Source organism: Coloeus monedula, assembly GCF_965178545.1.
Source record: "Coloeus monedula genome assembly, chromosome: 5".
Taxonomy (NCBI): domain Eukaryota; kingdom Metazoa; phylum Chordata; class Aves; order Passeriformes; family Corvidae; genus Coloeus; species Coloeus monedula.
Window position 1 is genome coordinate 69,594,235 of NC_138785.1, and position 25,707 is coordinate 69,619,941.

The window sequence follows — 25,707 nt, forward strand, 5'->3', positions numbered from 1 at the left end:
TCACCATTTCTTACTAAGGCTGAGCAAACATCCCACTCATCTGTGCTGGTGCTCCATATGGTCCAGTCCTCTTCCACTGGGCTCATTGCACTTTGCCAGGGCCCTCCTTATATCAGGGAAACTCAGATGGGATACTCTACTCCAGCCAGCAACTGTGACATCCCCTCACAGTTGCCAAATAGAGGGGAACAATCACTTTCTTCAACCTGCTGGATAACCCTCTTACTAACCCAACCCCATGTCTGTCCCTGGAAGAGAACAGCACCACATCATTCCTATGATCAGAGGTACAGAAGCACCAGGGATCCACTCCCTGAATGATGAGGAGATTCTTCCCTGCTGCTTGGAGAACCTTCTTCCTCAGCCCCAGCACAACCTTTCCTTTGCAATTGCTGCTGTCCCCAAGGAGCTAAGCTGGGGAATACCTACTTGATTGCCAAGGGAAGCATGTGAAGAATAGCACCACACTGTCTTAACTCTGGGACTTAACACAGACCGAGTACTTTTAGCAAAGAGCTTCAAAAAGAGGGGTAGGGAGATGAAATTAATATTTACAAACACTGCTTTAATTCTCTTGCTCAGCCATTTTTGGTGAGCTAGAGGAACAGCTAGATTTCCCTTATCTCTACAGCCACATACTCACATACAAGACTTTGTGTCATTAACTGTGCAGTTCATTACAATGGTTTTATGGTAATGTTGTAACATGATCTATTCTTACTGAAAGCCACGAGTAGAGAGGTCATTATCAGCTTATTTACCCCTATGCCAAACACCATGGTATATATCTAGAGATAAAATGACACATCCTTTCTTCTGCTGGAGCTGGGAACCTCACAGGGAAAGTGAATTACCCACACATGGCTAATAGCCACGCTATGATAATTTTTAAAAGGATCAGAGGCTGCAAAGCCTTGATCAAGCTAAAATTGATTTAAAGGGCTTTCTTAAACGACAATCTCCTCCAGAGCCCCTAAATTCATCCTTTAGAAGTTGGAGAATTGTATTTTCAGCTTAAATGAAGAAAGACTAAATGAAACTGATCCAAAGAAGAATTATATTCAGCACTGTCGAAGGGCTGACCTATGTTAGTAGCAGGACAAATACACACCCCAGGGTCCAGGAATCTTTAATTTTTCTGATCTAATCATTCTAAGAGGCTTTCCAGGACTGTAACTAAGCACAAAGCAGTACCCTAGGCACAAAAATACCAGCACCTCTGTAAGTATTTCCATCTTCAATTGGTTCTCTCCAAGTGTTTGGGAAATAGTGGAGTTCTCAGAACCCCATAGTACATTTTGGTTCCACATCGGCCCAGCTGAGCATTCCTCTGGTTGGACATCCATCACGCAGTGCTGACACACAAAAGCTGCATCTGTTCTGCCTTTAACTTGCTGGGGTTGGACAGAATATTGTCACTGTTTCTGGCTCAGAGCATACCAGCACAGAGTGTGGGTGGACTAATATACCCCAGGTGGAGATTCAGATTCAGCCTCCAAAATTCATGCCCATCCCCTCAGTAACACTTATGTATTGCCCACTACTGCAGCTCAGGTTAAATATTTCTGATTTGCAATTCCCTTTGCAGGTCTGTGGGACAGATACAACTCATGCAATTTGTACAGAGCATTCTAAAATATCTTTGGTTTTGCTCCACACAGAGTATATATGTACAGGTGTATATACACCAAGACAGAAATACTGGAACTTAGACACATTTCCTTACCCACTCTGGGATGTTTCTTAAAATGCAAGGCTTCTCTTCTGAACTTTGAAATCTCTCTACATCTATTTAACTTTCCTACATCATGATTCACCTCCCAACTGAATATATTTCTGCTACAAAAAGACAATTCCTTCCCTATTCCTCCCAAATAATTTTATCTTGTTAAGTACCTCCAGGTTTTGTATTCCTTGACCAATATTCGATTTCTTTTTTAATTTCTGATATTTTCCAATCTTACCATAGCTTCTTCCTGAAGCTTAACAGGTTAAACACTTTCCTCTTACACTAAAGACTAGATTTCAATCCCTGTGATATTCTACTAAGTAAAGTTTGGGTCTTTAACTAAAGGTAAGAGAGAGAAAGGGGTTTCTTTTCACTTCCACCAATTTTTTACAGCACAACTACTATTCTCCTACATTACATTTTTTAACAACCAGCTATTACCTAAAGAGCAGGCAAGACTCACTAGTGAGGACAGGTATCTGCTAAAGCATTTCATGGCACAGCATCTCATACTGAGAGCTTTACAACAACATCTGACAATTGTAGATTTTGGACAAATAGATACCTAGGGTAAAAACCTTTAGAAAAGCCTGAAATGACAAATATCTACATGTTCAATTGACCATGCTGGAAATTAAATGGCTTTCACCACTGGAAATCAGCAGCTTGGTCACAGCCCAGGCGGTGTGAGATCTAGAAAGAGAAGTTGCAGTTTCCAGGCACTGCTTCTGTGCCAGCCTTTACCACCTCCATCATTACCCAGGGAAACAATCTCACTGTGAGGACATCTTAGCAATTCCCACCTTTACTCATTTATTCTCATCAGGTGGTTTCTTGGAAGCAATTACAGGAACATTTCCATTCAAAATAAAGTATCAGACAATAGTTTCTCAGAAAAGAGCATGCACACAGCCTTGCAGGTTCAGAGTACAAATCAAAATATCTGATGCCCACAGATACATGCAATATATGCACATATTATAAAAGTTGGGATTTAAAATCCAGTTTCACAATTTGGTGAAGCTATGAAGGGGTTTGACTCTGTTTTTTTTAATGCCTCAAGACAGCAGTATCCAGATACTCAACCCTCCTTCTGACAGACGATGTCATGTTCCCATTTGCATCAATTTTGATCTCTCCCAGACTTGTCATACATCTCTGAATTTCAGGCTTTAGCTGAGAGCCTTAGAGAGTAGAAGGGATAAATCATGCCACTCTCTCCTACTCTGCATTTCCCCAAACACAAATGTGTTCAGATCAAAGCCTGTGACACAGGCACAGCTCCATTCCTACACCATGAGGAATACCACTTTGTCTCAGGCTTGGGTAAAAAGCCAGTGCATTGCACAATTCTGAACAGAAAAGGCTTTGCCCCTCTTCTTTCTTTTGGCTTAGCCACTTCACCTTTTTTTGCATTCTCACCTTCCCTCTCACACAAATACCTTTCAGCTGGCAGCTACTCAAAATATAAAATATAAAATAAAGTATAAACTGAGGCCTAGGAGCCAGATGGAGACTTCACAGAAATAACTTGAGAGGAAAGCAAAGGGGAAGACAGCCAATTCTTCTGGGACCATTTCAGAGATTTTTAAATAAGCAGCTGCTTGAGAAGGCAGCTTGTACTTTTGTAGGAACGCCCACACTGTGTGCTATCTTATGTATGATTTCCATCATTTCTTATTCATTAATACTGCTGGTTTAAATGCCACAGTCCAGTGTTTGCTTTCTTTCCCAGGCGAGGGGATTCACACAGAAGGATGACAACGTTGCAAGTGAGACTCTAAACAAAGCATTGCTATTTTGAAATGAAATGGTTAAACTGTTTCAAACACATGTAGCTGTACAAAATGTATCTGGAGAATTGGATTTACACAGACTTCAGCCATTTATGGTCTGACTGCCCAGAGTGAGGTTTCTTGGTTTCAAGAAAATACATAAATTATAATAGTGTTTGAATAGGGACCTGATTTGCTACAGCCAAGTATCTGCAAACCTCAGCAGAATAATAATTGAAAAAGAATGCTGAGCTATTGCAGTGGCTGCATAGCACATCTGAGTCCAAAAACCTCAGGACACACCATATCAAAGAGATGAAAAATATCAAATCTATAAGTAAATCTTTGGGGGTGGGGGCTATGATTTTACAGAATGGGTTTACATGAGATTAATAATGAATTACCCCAAACTACATGGAAAGCAGACTTAAAAGTACCATGCAAAATCAGGCATAGTATTTACAGACTTAAAATGCATGTCCTGCCTCATGGACAGCAGGCAAGATCTTTCAGTGTCAGTCTCTCAGGCAGCTCCACTGATTCTGCAGTGATCTAGGAACAATATGTAGAAACAGGCATAGGGTGTTTATCATCAACCACCTATGTCCCATGCCCTCAGGCCCTGGAAATGGCTGTTGGTGAGCTGCTGGGTTCCCAGGTCCTGAAAGCCTGCATAGCAGCACTGGTTTAAGGCAACCAGGATCAGGGATGGGAGCCCAGAGCTAATGGCAGCAGCCATGGTTTTAGCCAGCACCCTCTGTAACAGAGATTCACACACGTGTGAAGGCATGAAGCATGAGAGATTACAGAGCTTCTACCTGTCTGATGTGATTAAAGTAGCTTTAAAAATATATGTGCTAGGGTGCAATAAGGCATTAGGATTCTTTAGATTGAATCTAAAGAGAAGGTGGTCATGCTCTTCATGCTCAGCTTTCAGTGGGTATTAACACTTCTTAGAGAAAAGCTCAATAGTGAAGCTCATCAGAGTTCCAGAGCTGAGGTCAGAGGTGTCTTGATTACAGGCTTTGGGATGGCCCATTCGATTGGCTTTGGTTGCTGAAGCGCAGGTAAAGCCATATTCCTATTTAGGGATGAAATTCCCAATACTGAAATGAAAGGATAAAATATCTGTCCTGACAGACTCGTGCTTTTAGGAGCCCTCCATCCTTGACCTGTCACCACTCAAAGGGCAGTTTAACTCACAGCTCATAAAGAACACAAGTCCTCCATTGAACTGGCCAACTTCTGTCCTGTAATATTCAATTTTCTAGGATGCAGCTGGCACCCTCTACAAGGCCCTCACCATTCCCAGCTACGAACACAGCCTTAGGTCTCCCACCTGGGTAGGTTTACACTGCTCACTGACCCTAGCAAAGCTGCACCAGTTGACACAACTTGAAGCTCTGGTATTGCCTTAGGGATGAGAAAATTTTTGAGGTTTGCACTGACCCAGCATTTTTCAGCTATTTATTTAGTTTGCTTGCAGAAAATCCAGCCTTAATTCTTCAGGTTTACCACAAACCAGGACTGGGAATTTTTGTGGCAGTTCTTGCTAAAATTTGGCAATGGACCACTTAGCTTACTTATATGTACAAAATAGAGAAGCTGTAATTATTTCAGATACAAACTTTCCCCCCCCTCATGTACGGTGACTTCTTTCTTAAAAAGTTACATTAAGAAGTTTTCTGTTGAATTCCATCATTTTAGGTTGGATGATCACACTTCATTTCACACAGATTCTGTAACTCTGATCATGTGGCTGTAAGGCTTTTTTGAGCACATGAAACGATCCACTTATTTGATTGCTAGATTAGAGGAAGAGAGTTTGTGCAATTCCTGATGGACTGAAGAATCTCCAAATCTTCTAAGTGAATGTATGGTTCCTCAGTTATCCCTAAATGTTCAGGTGCTACGAATTCCCATCTTAGAGTCAGCTGTAACAGAACACACCATACACAAGCATCTCACAATGCTGTCCAAATACTGATGAAACCAGCTTTGCTTAGCACAGTGAGAGAGGAGATCACAAGCAGATGCAAGGATAGGCAGTAGAACACAAGGATTTTTGCAGACCTGTTCAAAATGACCTCAGAAGTCTGTGTTGCAGGCTCATGACAGTTACAGCTATATAAATATCCAGATATGGATATATCTATTAGATAGATTATATCCTGAGAAAGCATCATTAGACCTCAGGCTCTCCATAAATCATTAGAGTCAGCAGGGGATTGGTTTGACTGATTGCGCTCTGACAGCTTTGGAAAGAGGTGAGCACAGTATAACAAGCGTAAGAAAATTCCTACAATATTTACATAGGAAACAATTTACTCTTACTTCAGTGTCTGTGTTTTTAAGGTATATTTTAAAACACCAGCTTCCTCTCTGCATTTGAGAAAGACCCTTTCTGTATATAGGACAGCAGAGTGTGTTGCCATGGAAATTATGATCTACTTAAATTCAACAAATCCAGCCTTATGGGGTATATTCCCCAGAGTATCTCACTTTAATTATTTATGTTCCTTCTAAACAGCAACATCTTTCTGTTTTGACCAAAATCCTTATAAACAGAATGAAAACAGTAAACCTGGAAAGCAGAGTCCTTTGTTCAGCTACAAAACAGGTACAATTAAGCCAGGGAAAATGCAAACAGCCTTCAGGCTGCCCTGACAATGTGCTTCAGCTCAGACCTAGAAAAATTGTTTGGAAGGGGGAAAAGTCTCATTCAGTGCTTGTATCCACCATGCCCCTGGCCTCTCTGCTGTGATTTTCAGCAAAAAATGCCAGCTAGGATAGTGGGCTTTTTTTGCAGAAGGACATGCTCAGTGGAATCTAAACACTGACCATCAATTTATTTTCATATAACCACCTGTCTTGAGCTCATTCTCAAATCAAACCACTCATTTTTTCCCATGAAATATGTGACTAAACCCAAAGCCTTTTAGCTCACGGCAGCTCCAGCATCCATCTCTCTCTTTCACACGTCACTATGAATTCTGCAGGTAGAATTTAGGAGCCAGATGGTGTTATCAAGCCTGATCTAACACCAGGGACAATTTCTTGTGGGTCACATAACCTGAGTGGCTCATAGGTCTAAGTTTAGATATGCACAGACCATGTCCTCCCAAGTTCACAGCAGAAAAGGCAGCAGGACAGGCAGAATGAGGCTCATCCACAAAAGGGCCAAAGGCAGAGCAGTCCTGTGGGAACTGCCCAAGCTAGAACAACCACCTCAGCACGAGGGCTGTTTGATGTGACCTGCAGCTGGAGAGAACTGCTCTCCTCACATGCCCACAGCAACTGTCAGAGCATTTGTGCTGAAGACATCAAGACAAAGGTGACAATGAAACAGTGTGGTGAATGAAGAAGGTTATCCTTCTGTGATTGCTCTGCTCTTTACCATCACCAGGTGTTTCCCAATTATCCTCCCTGGAAGGGTGTTCTTCCTGAAATGCCACACAAGATTCCTGGTTTCACTTCTCCATGAGTGCTCCTCAGGGACTGACAGCCACAGAAGAAGCTTGTCTATGTAAAACATCCCAGAGTATCCCTGGACTTCTGATCATTGGCTTGGAAATTTCAGCTCAGAATTCATATTTTACCTTGCCCCTCCAGTTCTGCTCCAGTGGGGGCACCTCATTCCCACATCAGGTCTACCATGTGTAAAACAGAACTGGTAGTTTACATGGACAGAGATTATCACTAAGACTGTTTTACAGGTACCAAATCAGGAAAGAATAAATAATTTGCCTTCTTCCCACAGGGCATTTACAGCACTGCACTGAATCCGGGCTCTCGGTATTCTCATACAAAATCTGCAGCACAAGCCCTTTCCTTGTATGAGGTTGGTTATTGGTTATAAGCCTCCCTCCAAAACATGAGGCAAGAAATGTCTGTCAGTTTTTTGCTTTCCACTGTAAACATTTATTTATAGGCTGGAAACAAAAAATAGAATAAATGAGCTGAATGAAAGGAAGCAGCAGTATGAACTCAACAGAAGTGTTCCTTCTGCAGGAGCTGCAACTGTTCAGTGATGCTGATAGCACTGGACTGCCTGGTAGATTCACAGGCAGGTGCACACATGGTCCTGGTATCCCTGGGCTCCATCCAAGAAGGCACAACATTTCAGACATGAGGAGCATTCTCTGTAGCTCCTCACGAATTGGTTCTTCAATATTGGTTTTGTTCTCCTGTAAAATTTGCCATTTTTGGAAAGCGACATATTACTATTGGCTCCATGAGAGAGAAAGGGGAAAGAGAGACTGCAGCTTTATTGACAATTGATTGATTCCTTCTTTGAAAATGAATGTTTATTTATTAGCAATTAGTACATGAGCAGTATGGGATGCAGCAAGTAGCATTTGAAGAAACAAGCCTTTCCTAAGCGTGACACCAGCTGTCCCCCATCACTGCCAAGATTAAATCTCCAACTTGACACCCAATCCTCTGCCTCCACATAAATGTGTGTCCCTTCTGAAACATAATCCTTGCTCTTCATTTCTACTTACTGTACAACCAGCTTCTCTCCTCCTTTCATGCCACCCCTGCCCCTCTTCTGGTTCTGTGACCACTTTTACCAGCCTGCAGGTGGCTGCTTTACCACCCAGAGCAAATTAAAATCCCTTGCCCTCCCCTTCTCTTGCAAAATGTGTCTGCAAGAAAAAACCAGCAGGGTACTCTGCTAAGGAGTTATGCCCATTCTGAGGCTCACAGCAAAAGATGGAGTGGTTCTGTGTACAAAGCTTGGGAAAGTACCACCCATGTTTCTAGCTCTGGCATGGTGCTCCAGGTCTAGAGTGCCTTGCCGAGTCCTACCTGTGGAATGAGCAGGCGTGTCCTGTTACCTCAGTCACTCTCTTCAAAAGCACACAAGTCACGGAAAGATAAAACACAGTCCTCATTTTGTCACTTCTTCTAGCTCTTTCTCACCACTCTGCTCACCATCTGTTTTGCCTGGATTTTATCAGTTTAAATTCTGCCTTACTACATGCATGTGAAATGCCAAATCAGAGTATGAACACTGTACCAGCAATAGTGTCACAGAGAAATTTCTGAGGAGCATAGGATCAGTCTCAAGAATCATTCACCTAGAATGCAGAGTTGCATGTATTCATACCTTATTTATTTTTCTATTACTACAGAACATAGAAGAACCAGCTAGAGACTAACCCCCACTGTCTAGGTGTTGTAAGATAAAAAATACTAAATGATCTTGCTCATTTAAAAATACTAAATGAACTTGCTGCCCAAAAGAGTTTGCAATCTAAGTAGCATACCAGTGATAACAAAAGTATGTGAGACCTTCCCTGCAAAAAGCAGCATGTGATTAACTTTAACCATACAGGTGATCTAAGGGAGATTTTGCCATGTAAGTGTTTTGCTTGCAAAGAGCCTGATTACATGGATGCATCCCTCCATTGGGCCATTTCACCTCAAAAGACCTACCTGAAATCTGAGTGGGCCCAATTCAGCCGAGTGGACAAGACAACAAAAGGAAATCTAGACTCAGATCCTTGCTGCCTAATGAGGACATAGAAGAAATTTCATGATACAAAGGTTCTGCAGCAATCCAAACTGGCCAATACTTCTGCAGCACTCAGGTCTTCATCCACCTTTATGTTTAGCCTGAAAGTTTCCGAGATATCAGCTCTGTCTGCTGAGACACGGAAGCAGCAAGACAAATGCAGTGCTCAGTACTCAGAAGCAACTGCTCAAGAAGTAGGAGGTGTGATTGTGTCGTCCTCCTTCGTCCAGTGTGTACCAAGTATTTCCCCTTGACCCAACAGCTCTCCATGCAACACACAACCTCTGATGGAAGCTCATTAGAGATGCCAGTCTCACTCTGTTAATTGCAGTAAGAGCACAGAAGAGTGTTTCTCAACCTTTCCCATTCACTTCATGTAAACCTTTAAAAGAAACACACAGCTCATTTTATACCCCACTGTTGCTTAAGGATAGATGACAAATAATAAGTTACATGGAATAGACAAAATGTTGAAATGTTAATATTCAACAAAACTGTCATTCAGTAGATATAATTACAAAACTTGTAACTAAAAAAATAAAGTAAAAAATGGTATCTTCTGTCTAAATCAGTTAGTACATAACTGTATGAGGGTTTCTGGTTTAGAGCTGAACAATTTCCATTGACTGACTGATGTTTTGTGGACTGCCAGCCATCTGTGAACCACAGCTCAAGTACCTTGGATCTAAATCTCCCTCCTGTGACTAGGAAACCAATTTTAGGAAGTGTAATGCCTGACTTAGCCTGCATTAGGCAGTCTGGCTGTTGCTTTCTGCTGACTGACACTAAGGACAGCACTCAGGATCTGAAAGGGAAGAGGTCATGATTCAAAGTACGTCAGCCTTTCGTTGTTTGACTGCTTCAGGTAGCATCTAAGTCTGTAGTTTTGCTCTCTCTCTTACAACCATCAAAAATCCATACAAAAAGCCACATACACATTTCCCAGTTCCCTTTATCAGATTCCCTTTTATTAATTTATTGAGCAGGGAGTCTGGAGGAAATATGCTACCTGTTCCTCTGTGGAATACTGGACACATCACTTGATCGCCGTGTGTCTCGGCATCCTTACCCGTACAATGGCAGGAAAAATCTTCTACTGATTTAGAAGTGCAAACCTCAATAATTAATGCCAAATTAATGCTTCAAAGTGCTTTAATACAGTGAATGGAAAGGGTCCCACAAAGGCAAAATACTGTACTAAGGCAGGTGCAAAGGCCAAGCCCCTTGGCTATATTCCATAGCTTCCAGGCTGGTAAAACATCCTTCCTTACCACACCAGAAGCAGTAAAATCTGAGATGTGCACACCAGAAAACCTTCCCCGTTGGGGCCAGGAGCGTTTCCAGCACATCTGTGCTTGGGCAGGAGAATCTGGGTCACGGCTGCCAGAGCAGCAGGCAGTGCTGTCCCCCGCAGCGTGATCACACGGTCACATTTCACATCAAGGGCACAGCAAATGTCGCACCTGCGCTGGGCGCTCCTCTGTCACTTACTGTCACCAGCAGGTTCTGCCCCCTCAGCAGGGCCAAAGGCTGCAGCAGGGATGCACATGAACTGAGCTGGCAGCCACAGAGACCACGTGCTCTTCACACGAAGTACAGCAGCAGTGCAAGCCTGCAGTCTCTGTTTTGGAGGGATTACACCACCTTTTTTAGAGGTAAAGTTTATTAGTAAACTCTGCAAGTATGGCAGGTGGTCTGCCCTTCCCATTTCCCAGCTCCAGAGCACAGAAGAGTCTACTGCAAACTCTTTCCACAGCCTTGACCGGGAGTTCAAGCTGCAGTTTGGGTCCTTTGCTGTATTTTCAGATAATGATACACTGCTGGTGGGAGGCCTGTAGAGAGCAATGAACACCTGGATCCTTCATGTCACCTGCCAGCACCAAGTAAATAAAGCAGGCTGTGAAGGACCTTCACAGGTGTGATGTATGCCAGCAGAAATGCAAATGCTGATGTATCAATAACCAATACATGATATATATTCAGTGATATATATCAACTGACACCCAGTGCTGACGTATCAATAACCAACAGCTTGAAGCTGTGCTCTGCTTTTATGAGAGCAGCCCTTGCCTGCTTGTGTGGATCCTGTCTCTCCCTTTCATAAAGAAGACACAAGTTACTGTTTTCTATCATCAGGTAATATCCATGATATGACTTCACAGGTTTTGTTTCATTCATAAATTTCTTCAGGCTTCCCATACACATGAAAAGTGGCAGGAGGAAGGATCTGCTAAGTTTCTCTAAAATGGAAGTTCTTTACTGATATAAAGATGAAATCAATGTCTGACTCAGTAGCACTATGGATTGACACCAGATGAGGATGGGGGTGGCCGATCTCACTCAGCCTTGCTAAAATGGCATCACAATAACCAAGAAAGAGAAAGCTGACTAACTGTGACAGGGAAGGAAGTTTCGCGCATCAGTTTAAAGAATTCTTTGGTTACCCTTTGATTTTGTTCAGAATCCAACTACTTCCTGGGACAGCCGGAAGAAAGGATGCCTCTGACATCCCCAAATCCCTGTTACTTCCACAAAGGGACAGGAATTCCCAATGAACATATTTAAAGCTGCCATTCTCTTTCACATCAAAACATAAGAGATCAGAGAGGCCATTAATGTTATTTTGATTTAAAAGAAAAGAAATGCAGGCAAAAAAGCATAATTAAGGTGTTGGATTTTCAACATGAAGAACATATTTAACCATTTTATAATAATTTGCAATGCACTTCTAAGCTTCTCACAGGAGGAATTCAAATGCCTAAGTCATCACACAGTATCATCTCATCTACTGATAACCTGTCTAACCCAGCCTCACTTCTACTGACATTTCCTTCCTCTGCCACATGTTCCAGATCAAAAGGCTTTCAACAGGCCCTGCGATGTGCCTAACTTCCAGAATGGGAGCCGATGTGCCTAACTTCCAGAATGGGAGCCAGAAACCTTTATTTCTGTTCTGCACAATCTCAAGCACATAAACCAAGTTTCATGTTTCTGAGAAAGAACAGAATTCCCATGCCAATACAACAGGCTGCATTTGTACACACCACTTTTAAATCCAAAGTGCCTGTAGACAACAGCCAAAAGTAGCCACCCAAGACTGCCAGTGCTGTGCACTGTAGCTGAACTGGTCTGCAATAATGAAGACAGATCCCAAGTCCTTCTCCTAGAGAGGCCTCTACCATTTCAGGCAGATTGAATCTCCTTTGAAATGAATAGCAACAACCTGTAGTTGGTAGGACAGACCATTGGTCCCTTCTGGTCTGCCTCAGGGAAGATAAATTCAGAACAGCTCATTACACGTCATAGATGAGAAAACTGAGATACAGACGCTCTAGGATGTCCTTTGAGATGTACTCAGAGAGGAAGAAGGGGCTGTAATTAATCCATGAATAACAACATTATCCCATTCCAGTTACTGTGAGAGACATAGGAACAAGTAACTCCGAGATGCAACAATTGCAATTCCAGAGATCACAGGCATCCCTTGGTGGAAAAGTCACTTAATCCACTGCCATGAGAAAAGAAATAACCCGATTTTGTTCTCACTGACACGAGTGAAAAAACTACCTGGGAGTAGTATGACAGGAGAATGAGAATTGAGCTGCCAGAGGAAAAAGATATCCAGGGACATGATTATCTTTTTATTTTGCATTTGTACAGCACCTGGTGCAGATGCTGAACATAATAAAGTCTTTAACACACAGCTATGGCAGTATAAGATGCTGCTCTGAAGTTATCGTTTCTCTTCTGGGGGTTCCCAGCACACAGGTCTGCAGGCAGAACAGAACCAGCCAGCACTCTGGACACAAAGCCCAAACACTAAAGGTGAAATGAGGCAAGAGAAGGTTTGCAGGCTGACTTCCTGCTGAAAAAGGTGAGAAGTGCTCACAGGTTCTTCTCCTTCAGCAATGTTTTAGAAATAGAAACTGCCAGGGCAGAGCCACTAACAACCAAATCAGAGACAGAAGAAGCAGCAAAGCACCAAAGAGACAAAGATAAGCCTTGCTTTTTGTTTTAAGCCCTTTCTGTTAGCTGAGTCATATCAGACATAACCCCTGTGGAGATCAGCAGAAGTCATACGAGCACAAAGCAATATTCACAGTGTGACTAAACCACACCACTTTCCTCATAATCCTTATCAGCTAATAAGATTTAATGAAAAAACAACTACATGGACACAAGCAGAGGGGAAAAAAGCCTGACCAGGTGGCCATTCTACCTAAAGCACAGCTATCTGTACTGATGCATCAACTAGTGATTCATAATGAGATGGGGAAACTGGATTAGATAGATTAAATCTTTGTCATGATCCTAATCTGAAGACCACTGTACACTAAGGAGTCAGGGATCCAGCTCACAGTTACCCTGAATGGGTGCAGGTCTGTGCTGTGCTGCAGGTGTACCCTGGCTCTCTGGCCTGTGTTGGGATGCACATACCTCCTGGATGCAGGAGCAACTCGCTCATCACCTGACATTAAGCCATGTTTGTCTTCATCTAAGTGTGGCAATGAGCTCTCCTGTGAACATCCTTTTCATCTGGCAGTAGGCGTGATGAATGGAAATGTCTTCAGAAATAAATAGAAAATGCTCCAAATACTGAAAAGATCAAAGTGTAAGGGAACCTTTCCACAGAGAGATCTGCATGGTGTGCTGCATCAGACTGGAGGGCTCTTCCATGTCAGGCACCTCGGGGTTTCCAGGATCTGATGGAATGTAAGATGTACTCGCCTCTTTTTCTTTGCAATACTACCTCTAGCAAATGGTGTTTTAAGCAATACTCTAAAGAGTCCAAGTTTCTTGCTGGGATCATAACAAACCAGCACTTCCTGGTGCAAAACATTCTTAAAGGATGGATGTACTCTCAGTAATGGAAAGAAAGTGGTGACCAAGCTTGCCTTGCCCTAGGTTTCCTTGCAAAAATTCTTACTTATTACTATGACTACTAAATAATTAATATTTACACTGCATATTCATTATTTGCTACTGAATATGCAGCATAACAAATAGTTGTTACTGCCCTCTGCACAGCTGATTCCATGCTGTGACATGTTATTCAGATAACATAAGTGAAGAGAACAGGAAGGTCTGTGTCCTCAGCTAATTACCTGACTGGTCAACTGCTCTAGGTCCTGCCCCTATCAGATTTTTACCCAGTCCATGAGTCTTAGACAAAATCATCTGTGTAGATGTGCATGTGCTGAGACAAGTAAGTTAAACTACCATCTCTGTGTAGACATTCTTTGTTCTTGAGGATTAGCTGGGTTACACAATAATGTGGTTTTTTTCAAAGTGGAAATTAAGTCTAGTAAAGAAGAAAGAAAAGCTGCCTGAGACAATACATGCTATGTCTCACATTGCTGGCAGAGATATCTGCAGTTATACTGTTCAAATTAAATCTTTTAAATATTTAACACGCTTTCCCAGAATGAAGTGCAAGCCAAATAATGCTAGCTGCAGCTGAATCCAGATGACAGACCTCCAGGGGCTAAATTCAACTCTGGAGCCCCCTAAAATCTTCATATCTGACACTCAATGTCTTACTGATACAGAGACATAACTAAGATGAAGGTGAGTTTTCCTTTTGATGTTTCATCTCATATGGCAAAGAGACCTTGAAAATGCTTTTCTGGAAACATACTGATGGTGCAACATCATGGCACGGTTTCTTTCAGACAAAGAAAGTGACAGGGCCTTGCAAACCCTCTAAAAGAACTTAAGAGCACAACAGATGTTCTCCTGAATCTGCAGGAAATGCAGATATGTACCTGACAGAGAAAACTGGCAAATTATACATCTAATGCCATATATTAGCCTTCCCCAGTCACATTTCCAGAAGGGAGATCAGCCATCCTGCTGCCCCACCTTAAACCTGTAATCCTCCTCCTCCACAAATTTTCCAAATAGCGTCAAAAATGCCTTTTTCTCACTAAACCTCTTCTCAGGTGAGGCAGATAAACATACACGTCGAGCTTCCCGTTTCCCCCTGTTGCCTAGGAAGAATTTTCAGGGAATTTTCACATTCCCACCTAGAGCAATTTCGGCCATGGAAAATCTGTCGGACCCAAGTGCAAAGAGCCCCACGCTTCTTCTCCCAGGCTGACAGGTTAAAGGGAAAGCGAGGCTGTCTTTTGAGAGGGTGGGCGGCAAGTTGCAAAGAGGAAAGGAATATTTGGTATTTCTTTTGCAAAACAGACAGAAGAAAGCGGCGGCGGCGGCTGGGAGACCCCGCGGCCGCCTCTCCCACGCCCCCTCGCGAGCCCCCGGCCGCGCCGAGCCCGGTAACAAAGCGCCGCTGCCCAAATCCATGTCCATTTTCCCACCCGTTGATGCTCCTTTCCCCCTCCGGACCCCGAGCCCGTCCATCGCCGAGCGCCGGGCAATGCCACCCGCTCTCTTTCTCCCCTGTCACCTTGCGCTGTGCAGCGCGGCAGCGCTTTGCCCTCCACCCCCCGGTGGTTTTCTCATGCTGGAAAATCCCATCCGACCCACCTACCTCCTGCCTCACCCGCCGGGCAGCCGAGCGCCCCGGCCCCGACAACAACCTGCTAAATTTAGCCCAGTATCCACAGCAGGGGCGAGCGGGACCGGCGGCGGGGACACCGCACACACACGCGCGGACATGCGGGCACACCGGGCACACGCTGCAGGTGCCGAGCGGCAGCTACTCACACCACTAGCCTGGAGATGATCCATGAGACCATGGCGCTGCCGTGTGCCGCAGGGCTGGCTCTCCCGGCAGGGAGGGCTCGCCCGGTGTCCTCGCCCGCTGCCGGCCGCCGCCCGAGTGCGCGGGGAGGGCGGCTCGGCCATCCGGCCCCGCAGCCTCAGCGCAGCCTCACTGGCGGCACCGCCCGCAGCCAACGCGCAGCCGGGCCCCGCCGCCCACACTGGGCAGGGCCCGCAGCCGCCCCCCGCGGGAGGAGGAGGAGCCCCCCACGCTCCCCGCTCCCGCCGGACTTTCCAGCCGGAGACCCCGGGGCGTGCGCGGAGCTTTCGGGTGCGGAGGGGGTCCCTGCCCCACCCGCGGCAGCAGGCAGGTGCGCGGGCGCTCCTTGGACCACTGCAGCCGAGCAGGACACGAAGGAAATCCTACGGACTGTTCACATCAAAGTATAGGCACAGCTGAGGCACGGGGTCGAGGAGTGTCTTCGCTCCATAGAAAGAGAAGGATTTCCCCATTTCCCCACACACCCCAGAGTGTCCAGGCACAACGGACAAGGGTATTGGCCACATGATCCAGGTAAATTCCCATCGTCATCAGTGATGACAAACAGCAATCTCACCTCGACATCAGTTTTCATTAGGGGGTCTCACGGCTGTCAAGTCCAATTTCCATGAGGAACAGCTGCCCAAACACAAAACAACATATGTTGGCTTGACCTGCAGGTTGTTCTCTTTAAGTTTCCTTTGGGTTCTTTTCCTTTCTTTCACCAGCACATGCCAAATGTGGTTAGATTGCCTGAAATCATCTTCCCTGCTTTGGTTTTTCCCTTCTACTGGAAGCATATATGCCCATGGCAATTCATGATGAGGTTTTGTCTTGCAGTAATCCTGAGATCTCAAGCTAGCCACCAGACCATCCCCAAGCTTCAGCTGGAGGCTGGTCTGTGAAGCAGCTGGCCTGTTTTTGGCATTAGGACCAGGGCTCCAGCCACCCTGGGTGCACGGCAGGATCCTTGTCTCCACGCCCCACACATTGTTCTTTTTGGGCATCTGCAGCAAAGTTTCCCCGTCATTCTGCGACAGCATACCTGAAAGAGGCTGAAAATCTCTCATGTATTGTGAGTAACCTGGGAAAAACTCTTGCAGGGAGAGACTGGACGTTTCAAACCAGAGGCAGCAGTTCTAGGAGCTGATCACAGACTTCTCTAGTCCCAGGTTACCACAGACCTCCTCGTAGTTCTGTCCACAGTATCCAGCCCTTATCACAGAATGGTTTGGTTGAAAGAGACCTTAAAAGGTCATCTCGTTCCAACTCCCTGCCATGGGCAGGAACACCTCCCACTAGACCAGGTTGCTCAGACCCCTATCCAGCCTGACCTGACACCTCACCTTTCCTCTGCTGAGCTCAAAAGTCCTCCCTAACAGGATCAGCTTTTCTTCCGTTGGCTCTCTGTATCTGGTCCTCAGAAAACCAATACGTCGGCGGGCAGACAGACCAACAACCCACAGCCCTCAGGTAAAGCTGCAGACAGAGACAGACACGTAGCTGAAGTTCAGCACCTCTAGAAATTAATTTTCGGGGAACAAGTGCCCGGCCGCGCCGCTCCGCTGGCCGCAGCGGATCCGTTCCTCCAGCAGGGGGAACTTCCCCCCCGCGCTGGGACCGGCACCGCGCCGTCCCCTCGGCACCGCCGCTGCGCTACGGCATCCCGGACTGCGCACGGGCTGCGAACCACAGCTGCGGCTATGGGGCACACACCCCTTCCTCAGCGACTCTAAGGGTTGACAGTAGCGGCATCGCTCCAGCCAGCATTTTGGCTGCTGTACAGGCTCCACAAAGGCGGGGCTGGGTGGTGTGCTGCAGCAAGCAAGCGTAAATCAGCCGTCTTCTCCAGGCACGCTTGCTCTAAGCAAGAATTGCCTTCTCTCCAAAAGAAGCCATTAGATCATCCAGCCCAAATTCTTGAAGCAGTGAATCATCCTGTGGCTGTCTTGCTTGTATATCGTAGCCAAATAAGTACTTGGAAATCTGTTATCCAAGATTTTTCCTGTGTCAGGATTATTTAGTGTGAGCTTTTAGACTGCATGTTGGCAGACAATCGACAACATTGTTACAGTTAATGATGGGATATTATCAAGTACAAGGCACAGATCTCTCTGCAAGAATATTTGTGTAATCACCACAGTACACAGAACTTGCCACTTAGTACTTGCTGCATATTTCAAGCACAGTACTTGCTGCATATTTCCTGGACCAACAAGAGAAGATATTGGATCACAAAGACAGCTAATACAGAGGACAACACCCAAAGCTGCAGCAAAACGTTTTAGTGCTCAAATCATAACTCAGCCTCATGTCCTCTTGGCTCCTTCCAGCCTCTTCCAGCTCACCATGTCCACTGCAGCTCCTGCCAATTGCCATCGCTGCTGACCTCACTGCTCTTTTCTGGGCAGCAAACCTCCGAAAAGTTTGAGGATTTTTTTTTCTGGCTGGCAGCAATCTCTGACAGGGGCAAGCAGGACATGGACCCCTCTTGTGCTGCTTTGTACACAACTGGCACAATCGCCACCTGATGACTGTTGACTGATCTTAAGCCTCAAATGTACACAGATAATTAACAAGGTAGTCTGGTGATGGCAAACCTAAGGAGCCTGGCTATGAATGCAGGGAGCTTTACTGAAACGGCTGTTTGGTAAACACAGGGTGAAGGAGATAATTCAGCTCCACTGAGTCACCAGTGGAAGGGTGACAATGCCCCCTACCTACTCTTCATGGGCTGTGTCCTAGGACAAGTCACACAGTTCTGTGTCTACGAGCTCTGCATGTGACATCCCAAGCATCCTGGAAAGAAGCTTTGCTTGAAGAAAGCCTTCCCGTTGCTGTTAAACCACCTCATCCAGTCTATAAAAAACCAAATCAAACAAACAAAAAGACCACCAAAAAATGGAGAGACAAAAGAAGAGTTAAAGTGTAGGAACATATATGAATTAATTTACACAGCCAGCTCAGCAGAAATGCCATCCAGTGCTAGTGGAATATTTTGGAACTGCTTTAGCAGTGGAAAGTTTGGCAGTGAAAAATCCTACACAGATTGCACCATTAGATGGTTTGACTTCTGTTCCCCAAATTATAAAACATATCAGCTCTGTTAATGAAGGCAGAACCACCACCCTTGCCCTAAATACTATGCAGTCTTCTCCTAGCAACTACTTTTCCTGAGAAGTTCACAGCCATGGAAAAGTCAGACCCCCCCAACAGCTCTACTATAATCAGACTCATTCCTCTCTGCGCCAGGGAAAGGGGATCTGTGCCTCACAGCTGAACAACAACTGCCAAGCCAGGGCTTCTTAGAACAAAAGCGTCACTGACATACATGCACAGGGCACTCTGTCACCAAATCTAGAAAAGGTCAGGAAGGAGCAAGTGCAGACAACTCTTACATCCTCCAATGGATCAAAACTACACCAGAGGCATTTAAGAACAGCTGAAGTGCAGACAACCCAGCCAAGAAATGTACCCAGGAATAGAGAAAAATATCAGACAGAAAACCTGTGATAGTTGGGTGCTGAAGTTCATTTGGCAAAACCAAAAATAAATATAAAAATAAATAAAATACACATAACCATAGTGCACACATATATCATGCAGTACTGTTACAGCACCTAAAAAGTATCAGGAGAAAACAGATAGTTTGATCAGGAATAAATATTCTGCATCCCATCAAGGAATGCACATGCACACATACATATAGACAAATATACTCAGCCTCTTGAAAGAGAAATGTTCGGTGTTCCACCCACTGGAATAGAATGGGTGACTCCTTGCATTTATCTCCTGACTTCTACTTGGGAAGCACAACAAAAGAAACAAATAAACAAAAACCTAACAGGGTAACATGGACAAATAGAGCAAAAATCCAAGAAGAATGCAGCTCCTGAACAAAGTAATGAAAAATGCCCATTTCTGAAATGACAGCTTTACTAACAAATATGGAGCAGACAGGAGAAGGTTAATACTACTCATGGGGAGTATTGTGAAAGCATGGGGAAACATTCAGTATTTCCTGGCTGCTATTTCTATCTTTATTATTGAATTAATTGTTTCAGAGCTATGGCCATTAGCAATGAGAGATTAAGAAATGCCTATTTTGTCTCAAAAGTGGTGTGGTCGGGCATTTGCACCGGGAATTGTGATTCCTGAGAAACACTCCTCATTTCAGTGACTCACTACAAGAACTTGGGGAAAACATGGGGACCAGCATGTCTGAATGTATCATTTGGCTTTAGGTAACCAAAATGGGAGAGTTTAGCCCCAATTATCCAAATACAAAACTCTGCAGCACAGAGTTCAGCCACTGATACTCAATATCTCAAATATTAAGCTCTGAATACCTCAGATTGTGCATCAAAAGTGTCTGCTGAGAAGTCTGTTCTCTGCTTTCCATATCCTCTTCTGTAACTTACATGATACAAGAGGCCTCTGCCTTGGAATAAATACAGGTGGTTTAGAATAATCCATTAGTGGATCTGAGGTCTCTGCAGACCCTCCAGCTCCATGAGAAATTATCCTAGTCCAGCATGTTTTCCACCCTACTATTTCAGAACCCTAGAATCATAGAATATCCTGAGATGGAAGGGACACATAAGGAACAAAGAAAATGCTTGATTTGCAGCATTTTATAAATTGATGAAAAAAAGGACTGTATTTTAAACTGGGAATTAATTTTTCACCCTTAAAAGTCAACAAAGACATTAATAAATTGCCACTGTTATTACAGTACATCTGACACTCAAGTTAGATCCCTTGTTCCTTGTTAGCTGCTACCATCTTTCCACTGGCCTATCACTGCTCACATCCTAAACACCCTGCTATGGACAGCATACAACTGAAATGCAAAAAGAAAGGAAACAGTTCAATAATAAACCCTACGTATAATCAAAAAACCCACTCCTAACAGCAACAACAATAACAACAACAACAAAAAGTGACTAAAAAGTGACTTTAAATAATAAGGCATACTGTCAAAACTTGAAACCAGGAGAAAGACCAAGCCTATATTAGCTTTAAAACAGGACATTTAATGGCCATGGCAACCTTCTGTGGATGATGCACACTGAGTCAAGACTAGGGGATGGTTATGCTCTAAATTTGCTCGTGTGTGTCCCTCTGGGCCCTTATTATCAACTGCCTCCAGGGAGGAGATACTGAGATGTACAGAGCTTTGGTTTGATCCAGTGGGTCACTCCTTACATTCTTGCTCTGGAAGGATGGATTGTTCTGAATTTTATTACTGTGTAGTGGTTAATGATGACAACAATAGTGAATGTACTGAAGGATAACTTGACCATGTTCTTGACCTTAAAGCAGACACAGAGAGAAAGGAGGCAGGCAATTAAGCGCCAGTGTGAACATGACATTTGCTCAAGAGAGATACTGAGAGAAATATGGTCAGTGCATGGCCTTGAGGTTTCACTGAGGCGCCATGCCATGCAAACAGGAATGCAAACGATAACAAGAAGCTGTAAATAATGAAAGGGGCCCCTCTGATGAGTAGAAGAGAGGTTTCCTTCAAGGAAACAGAAAAAGAATGTGCAGGAGGCTATCCATAGCCCTAATTATGTCAGGAGAAAGCTGCAGACTGGTCTTAGCAGTTTCTAGATACTGTCTTCACAGACTGATGTAATAAAAGAATTGAAGGAAATAAGAGAGGAAAGCAAAGTGAGCTTGTTCACCATCCCTTACTGAAATACCTTTAACCAACTAATTTGGTATCGGGGCACTGCTCTGTTTAGCAATATCCTGCACATAGATGAAACCACCCAAGCAATTACTAGGCTAACATGGCAGTGTAAAAACATGTTTTAATAACTGTATAAATACTACTTGGTGGTAAGTTTTAATAAAAGGCTGCTATTGACCTTCCGGATCAATTTAAATCCCAGCACAAACCAGAATGTGGTTTCAATTCCACGCAGAGCCCCGAGGGAGGCAGATGGAAACGAGCTGCCCTGGCACAGCTGGCAAAGATGCCTTCCCATAGGAGCTGCTCAGAGGTACTTGCAGGTGAGCAGCAACCTCGCTGTGAGTGCACTGATTTCTCCAGGGATTTTTTCAGACTTCTGCCAGGATTTTCCTCTTCCTCCCATACACAAGAATATACCTGCCTCTCCCATGTGTGTCCTGTTCTGTTCCTCTCAAGGTGTGTAAACCACCCATTGCCTTACAGCTGCTTTGTCCTCAGTTACAAACGCAAAGAGAAATGCTGAGTGTCAAAGCACGGAGCATATTAAAGACACCAACTCTCATACTATGTATACTCATGAACATGAAATTCCACCACACTAAGCTACTTCCACTTTTATTTCATTCTGGAAAAGTAAAAAGGATGTCAGGGAAAGGATTCCTTTTTTTATGGACAAGTTATATAACTAATTTTTTTCTCTGCAGTCAGGATATATGAAAAACTTGCAGCATCATCCTGCTTCTCTCCCTCTCATTATGTGGCAGTAGGAACAAGAATTAATCGTTTTCCCAGGGACAAAAAAAGGCTACGTTCCAAAACTGAAACAGAAAAAAAAAAAAACTAGGATCCAAACCAAACAACTTAGAGGCTTCAGAAAAAAAAAAAAAAGACAAAGAAAAAATTCATCCATTGTGATAAGAGTTTTCAAATTACCTTCTACAGGCTATTTATAGAGATGCCCCTCCCCCCCATTCCCATACACTTTACTCCCTTCTAAAGCCTTACAATATCTCACTTTAATGCCACTGTTAATGAGAGCAGATAATGGTTCCTTGGCTTGGTACCTGCTTACAGCTCACAAAGGTCAAAGTGTGTGCTGTGGGTATTGCATATAGAGAGCTCCCAACACTCGAGAGGGGCAGTGAAAGTATTCTAACACGTTCTGAAACATGCATGCCTGACTGAGGAAAGCAGTAGTAGTTTCTCCCCACAAATAGTGATCCACTACATCTGCTTAGCATAAGATTTGAAAAAGCTACAGCTGAAAATGAAAATTTGGACTCCTAGCAGTCTATATACTTCAATACCACAATGTACTCTAATGAACAGAAAAAAAGAAAACTGCTTAAAAAAATCATCTTCTTCATCATCATTTTCAAATAGTGTTTGTGCTCAACCCCCATTTTCCATATCAGTCTCCAGCCAGAAAACTGCAAGTTCCAACCTCTCAAACTGCTGAACAAAGCACATGTCCTCCCTCCATACTCCAGTAAGAGACTCATAATTGCAATGCATGCAGGTGATGCAGTGTTTTCTGTGCTTTCTTCTCCCTCAGACACCTGCCCAGACACCCTCTGTTGAAAATACTTCCCACATCTGTAAGAGCCCAGAGATTCTCCAAGTGCCACTGAAATGAAATGGACAAAACAGAGCCAGTGAATAGCACTGCCAACAGCAGTGCTGTGAAGGTGTATCTCTATCCCATGGAAAGTGTGCCAGCATATCATATGGTCTTCTCAGAACTACCCTGACACCAGTCAGGGTGCTGCTGATAAACGTGTTGCTGTAGCAACACAGAGCTTACTCTGAGGAAGCTACACAGGAATGTCCTCAGGAGCCCTGCGGATGATTTTCAACTCATGCCAAGCTCCATGCTGCTGAGGCTACACCTGACTTTGTACAACAGCTGAGTTATAAGTAGCCCATGGATGTCCTTGTGTCCAACTTGAAGCTCAAGGCAGGGCCAACTTTGAGCCTGCATTACACTGGGGAGGACCTCATCTCCAGATAGTATTTTATAAAATAGTCTAGACATGAATTTGTGACCTGTAGCAGTTACAGTGCAGTGAGAAATGAGACAGTTTTAACCTTACAACAACTCTGTAAAACTGGTGTGGTGGGCAGAGATCTGAAGCTGCCTTAGCACTGAAGCTGTCTCCCCTGGTGCCAGCAGCACAGCAGCTATCAGAGCACTGTGCAACAGGTTGTGTTACAACCTCTTAGGTCAAGATGTTGCTCTTTCAGGTGGAAAATTAGTTCTGCAAAAGTTAAGTGCATTCCTTCTATTCGCTATAAGCAAGAGGATTTAAAATCTTGGCTTTGAGTTATAGTAAACACACATGGTGGGCAGCTGCAGCCACTGCTTAAGAGTTAATCCCTGTAATATCCTTCATTAATCTAACTACAATGATCAAGTAGCATGGAACATATTCAACATGGACAGAGAGTGCATGCTAGAATAACAGGATTACCTGCTGATGAGGGTAATACTATGCTGTATTTATTCAGCACTTCTCTGAAGAACAGAAGGTACCTTTCAAAGGTGGGTAAATATTTGTTAATCCTGAAGGTGAAAATATAAGTGCAAAGAGGTGAAGTAATAACACCAGTTCCACACAGTGAACCAGAAGCACTATTTCCAGACATGCTTTAACAGCATTTCTTGAGCCACAGGTTGGTATAACCTGCTCATAAAGTCCTAACAATCACAACACATCCTGTTCTCTCATGCTAACAGGCTGCCTATAAAGCAACATTTCTATTGCCAGTTAAAGCTCCATTTTCACTACTCATGTTTTGCTGACTTTGAAAGAGTCTACTCAAATACATCTGGGGAGCAAACATACAGCTTACAGTACTTTGCTTTGCACTGTAGCGTGTCTAACACACTGCTATGGCATAGTCAAATGTAAACATTCTGAACCATCCATAACTTTTATATGTATCTTTTATAGCTTGTGGTCATAAGTGATTATTTTGCATTCTTTGTGTATAAACAATAGATACGTTTAAAAGAGTCTAATAAAATAATGAAGAACAAAGCTTTCATTTCTCTCCCTCTTTAAAAGATCCTTTACCATCCACAACCAATTCCTGTGACTCCTGTCTATAGACATTATTCTTCTAATGATCATAAGGTCACTTGTACCACAGGAAACCTCTGAGAGCTGAGCCCTCATTAGCCCATCAGTGCCTCATACCAGCATTCATTGCAGTAGCTACTGACAAAGGAAAAAAACCCCAAAACTTCAATGCTTGTGTAATTTGGGCAACAATGTGTAAACCAGAGTAGCATAGACACCATGCCACTTTATGTTTGTATCTAGTTCAGCATTTACTCCAGCAGAAAGGGTGGAACATAAGTCAATAATTAGGGATCTCTACAGCAAATGAGAAAGATCAGACATCTCTGAGGGATAATTTGTCCCACTTATTCTAGACATCTATTTTAGTATGAATCTCCTTCTGGAGATGCTTCTCTTTGCTCCCTGCAGAGTAGGCTTAGACAATGAGATGCCTTCTGGTGGAAGAAGTTCATTAAATGTGTATTTTCTGTGCTGGCAATTTGTGACCTACATGTTACACAAAGTGAGATACATCCAACCTCTGCTGCAACCAGAGGCACAATGCTAATCATCTCATGGAGTGAGTCAAGGAACCCAACACCTGACATAAACCCATGCCTGCTGAAACTCAAAGTCCTCCAATGATCTGCTAAATTTTTTCCCAATACTGCATTTATAAAATCATTTTCAGCCTTGCCAATTATTTCAATCACATAGAATATTTCCTTACTTGCTTTTGAAACAAATCCATCTCCAGTTACCCCAACCTGTAGACATACAGGCTTTAAGCTACTCCTCATTGTTTATGTGTCCAAGTTTGTTGGACAACAGAGACAGCCTGGAGTAACTTGGCTGTGTTTCTTATATTCCCATTAGAAAACTGCAGCCATAAATTTTATTACGTAATAAACTGTGCATAGGAAATAACAGTAAAAAGCAGCATTAGAAACTACGTTGCAGCAGAAGTTCCTCTGCACAGGAAACTGGAAAATGTCATTTCCATTTTTGAGAAAACTGTAATTATGCTATTTAGGGCAGTAGATATTGGGAGGCAGGAAAAGTTCAAATATACCTTCTTATGCTCTTCAGAAGAGAGGAGAGACAGGACAGATTGCAATCTTCCTCTTACAAGAAGACAAGGCTGACTTATCATCTCTTAAATCAGTGGATGAAATTCCTAGTTTCACTGGAGTCGGGAATCTGCTTTAGA

At 43.7% G+C, this 25,707-nt stretch overlaps 1 protein-coding gene across 3 annotated transcripts in view; it reads right to left on the bottom strand.

The window, feature by feature from the left end:
- The window catches only part of REEP1 (receptor accessory protein 1), a 67,300-nt gene extending 51,436 nt beyond the window's left edge, over positions 1–15,864 (bottom strand). For 2 of the 3 annotated variants that reach the window (XM_082282200.1, XM_082282199.1), the window contains exon 1: positions 15,695–15,864. In XM_082282200.1, the coding sequence (XP_082138326.1) occupies positions 15,695–15,726 (32 nt within the window). In that variant the 5' untranslated portion in view covers positions 15,727–15,864. Of the gene's footprint in view, positions 1–15,518; positions 15,536–15,694 lie in introns of those variants that run through there. The other variant, XM_082282201.1, reaches the window with a different exon arrangement.
- Positions 15,865–25,707: the final 9,843 nt, after the last annotated feature.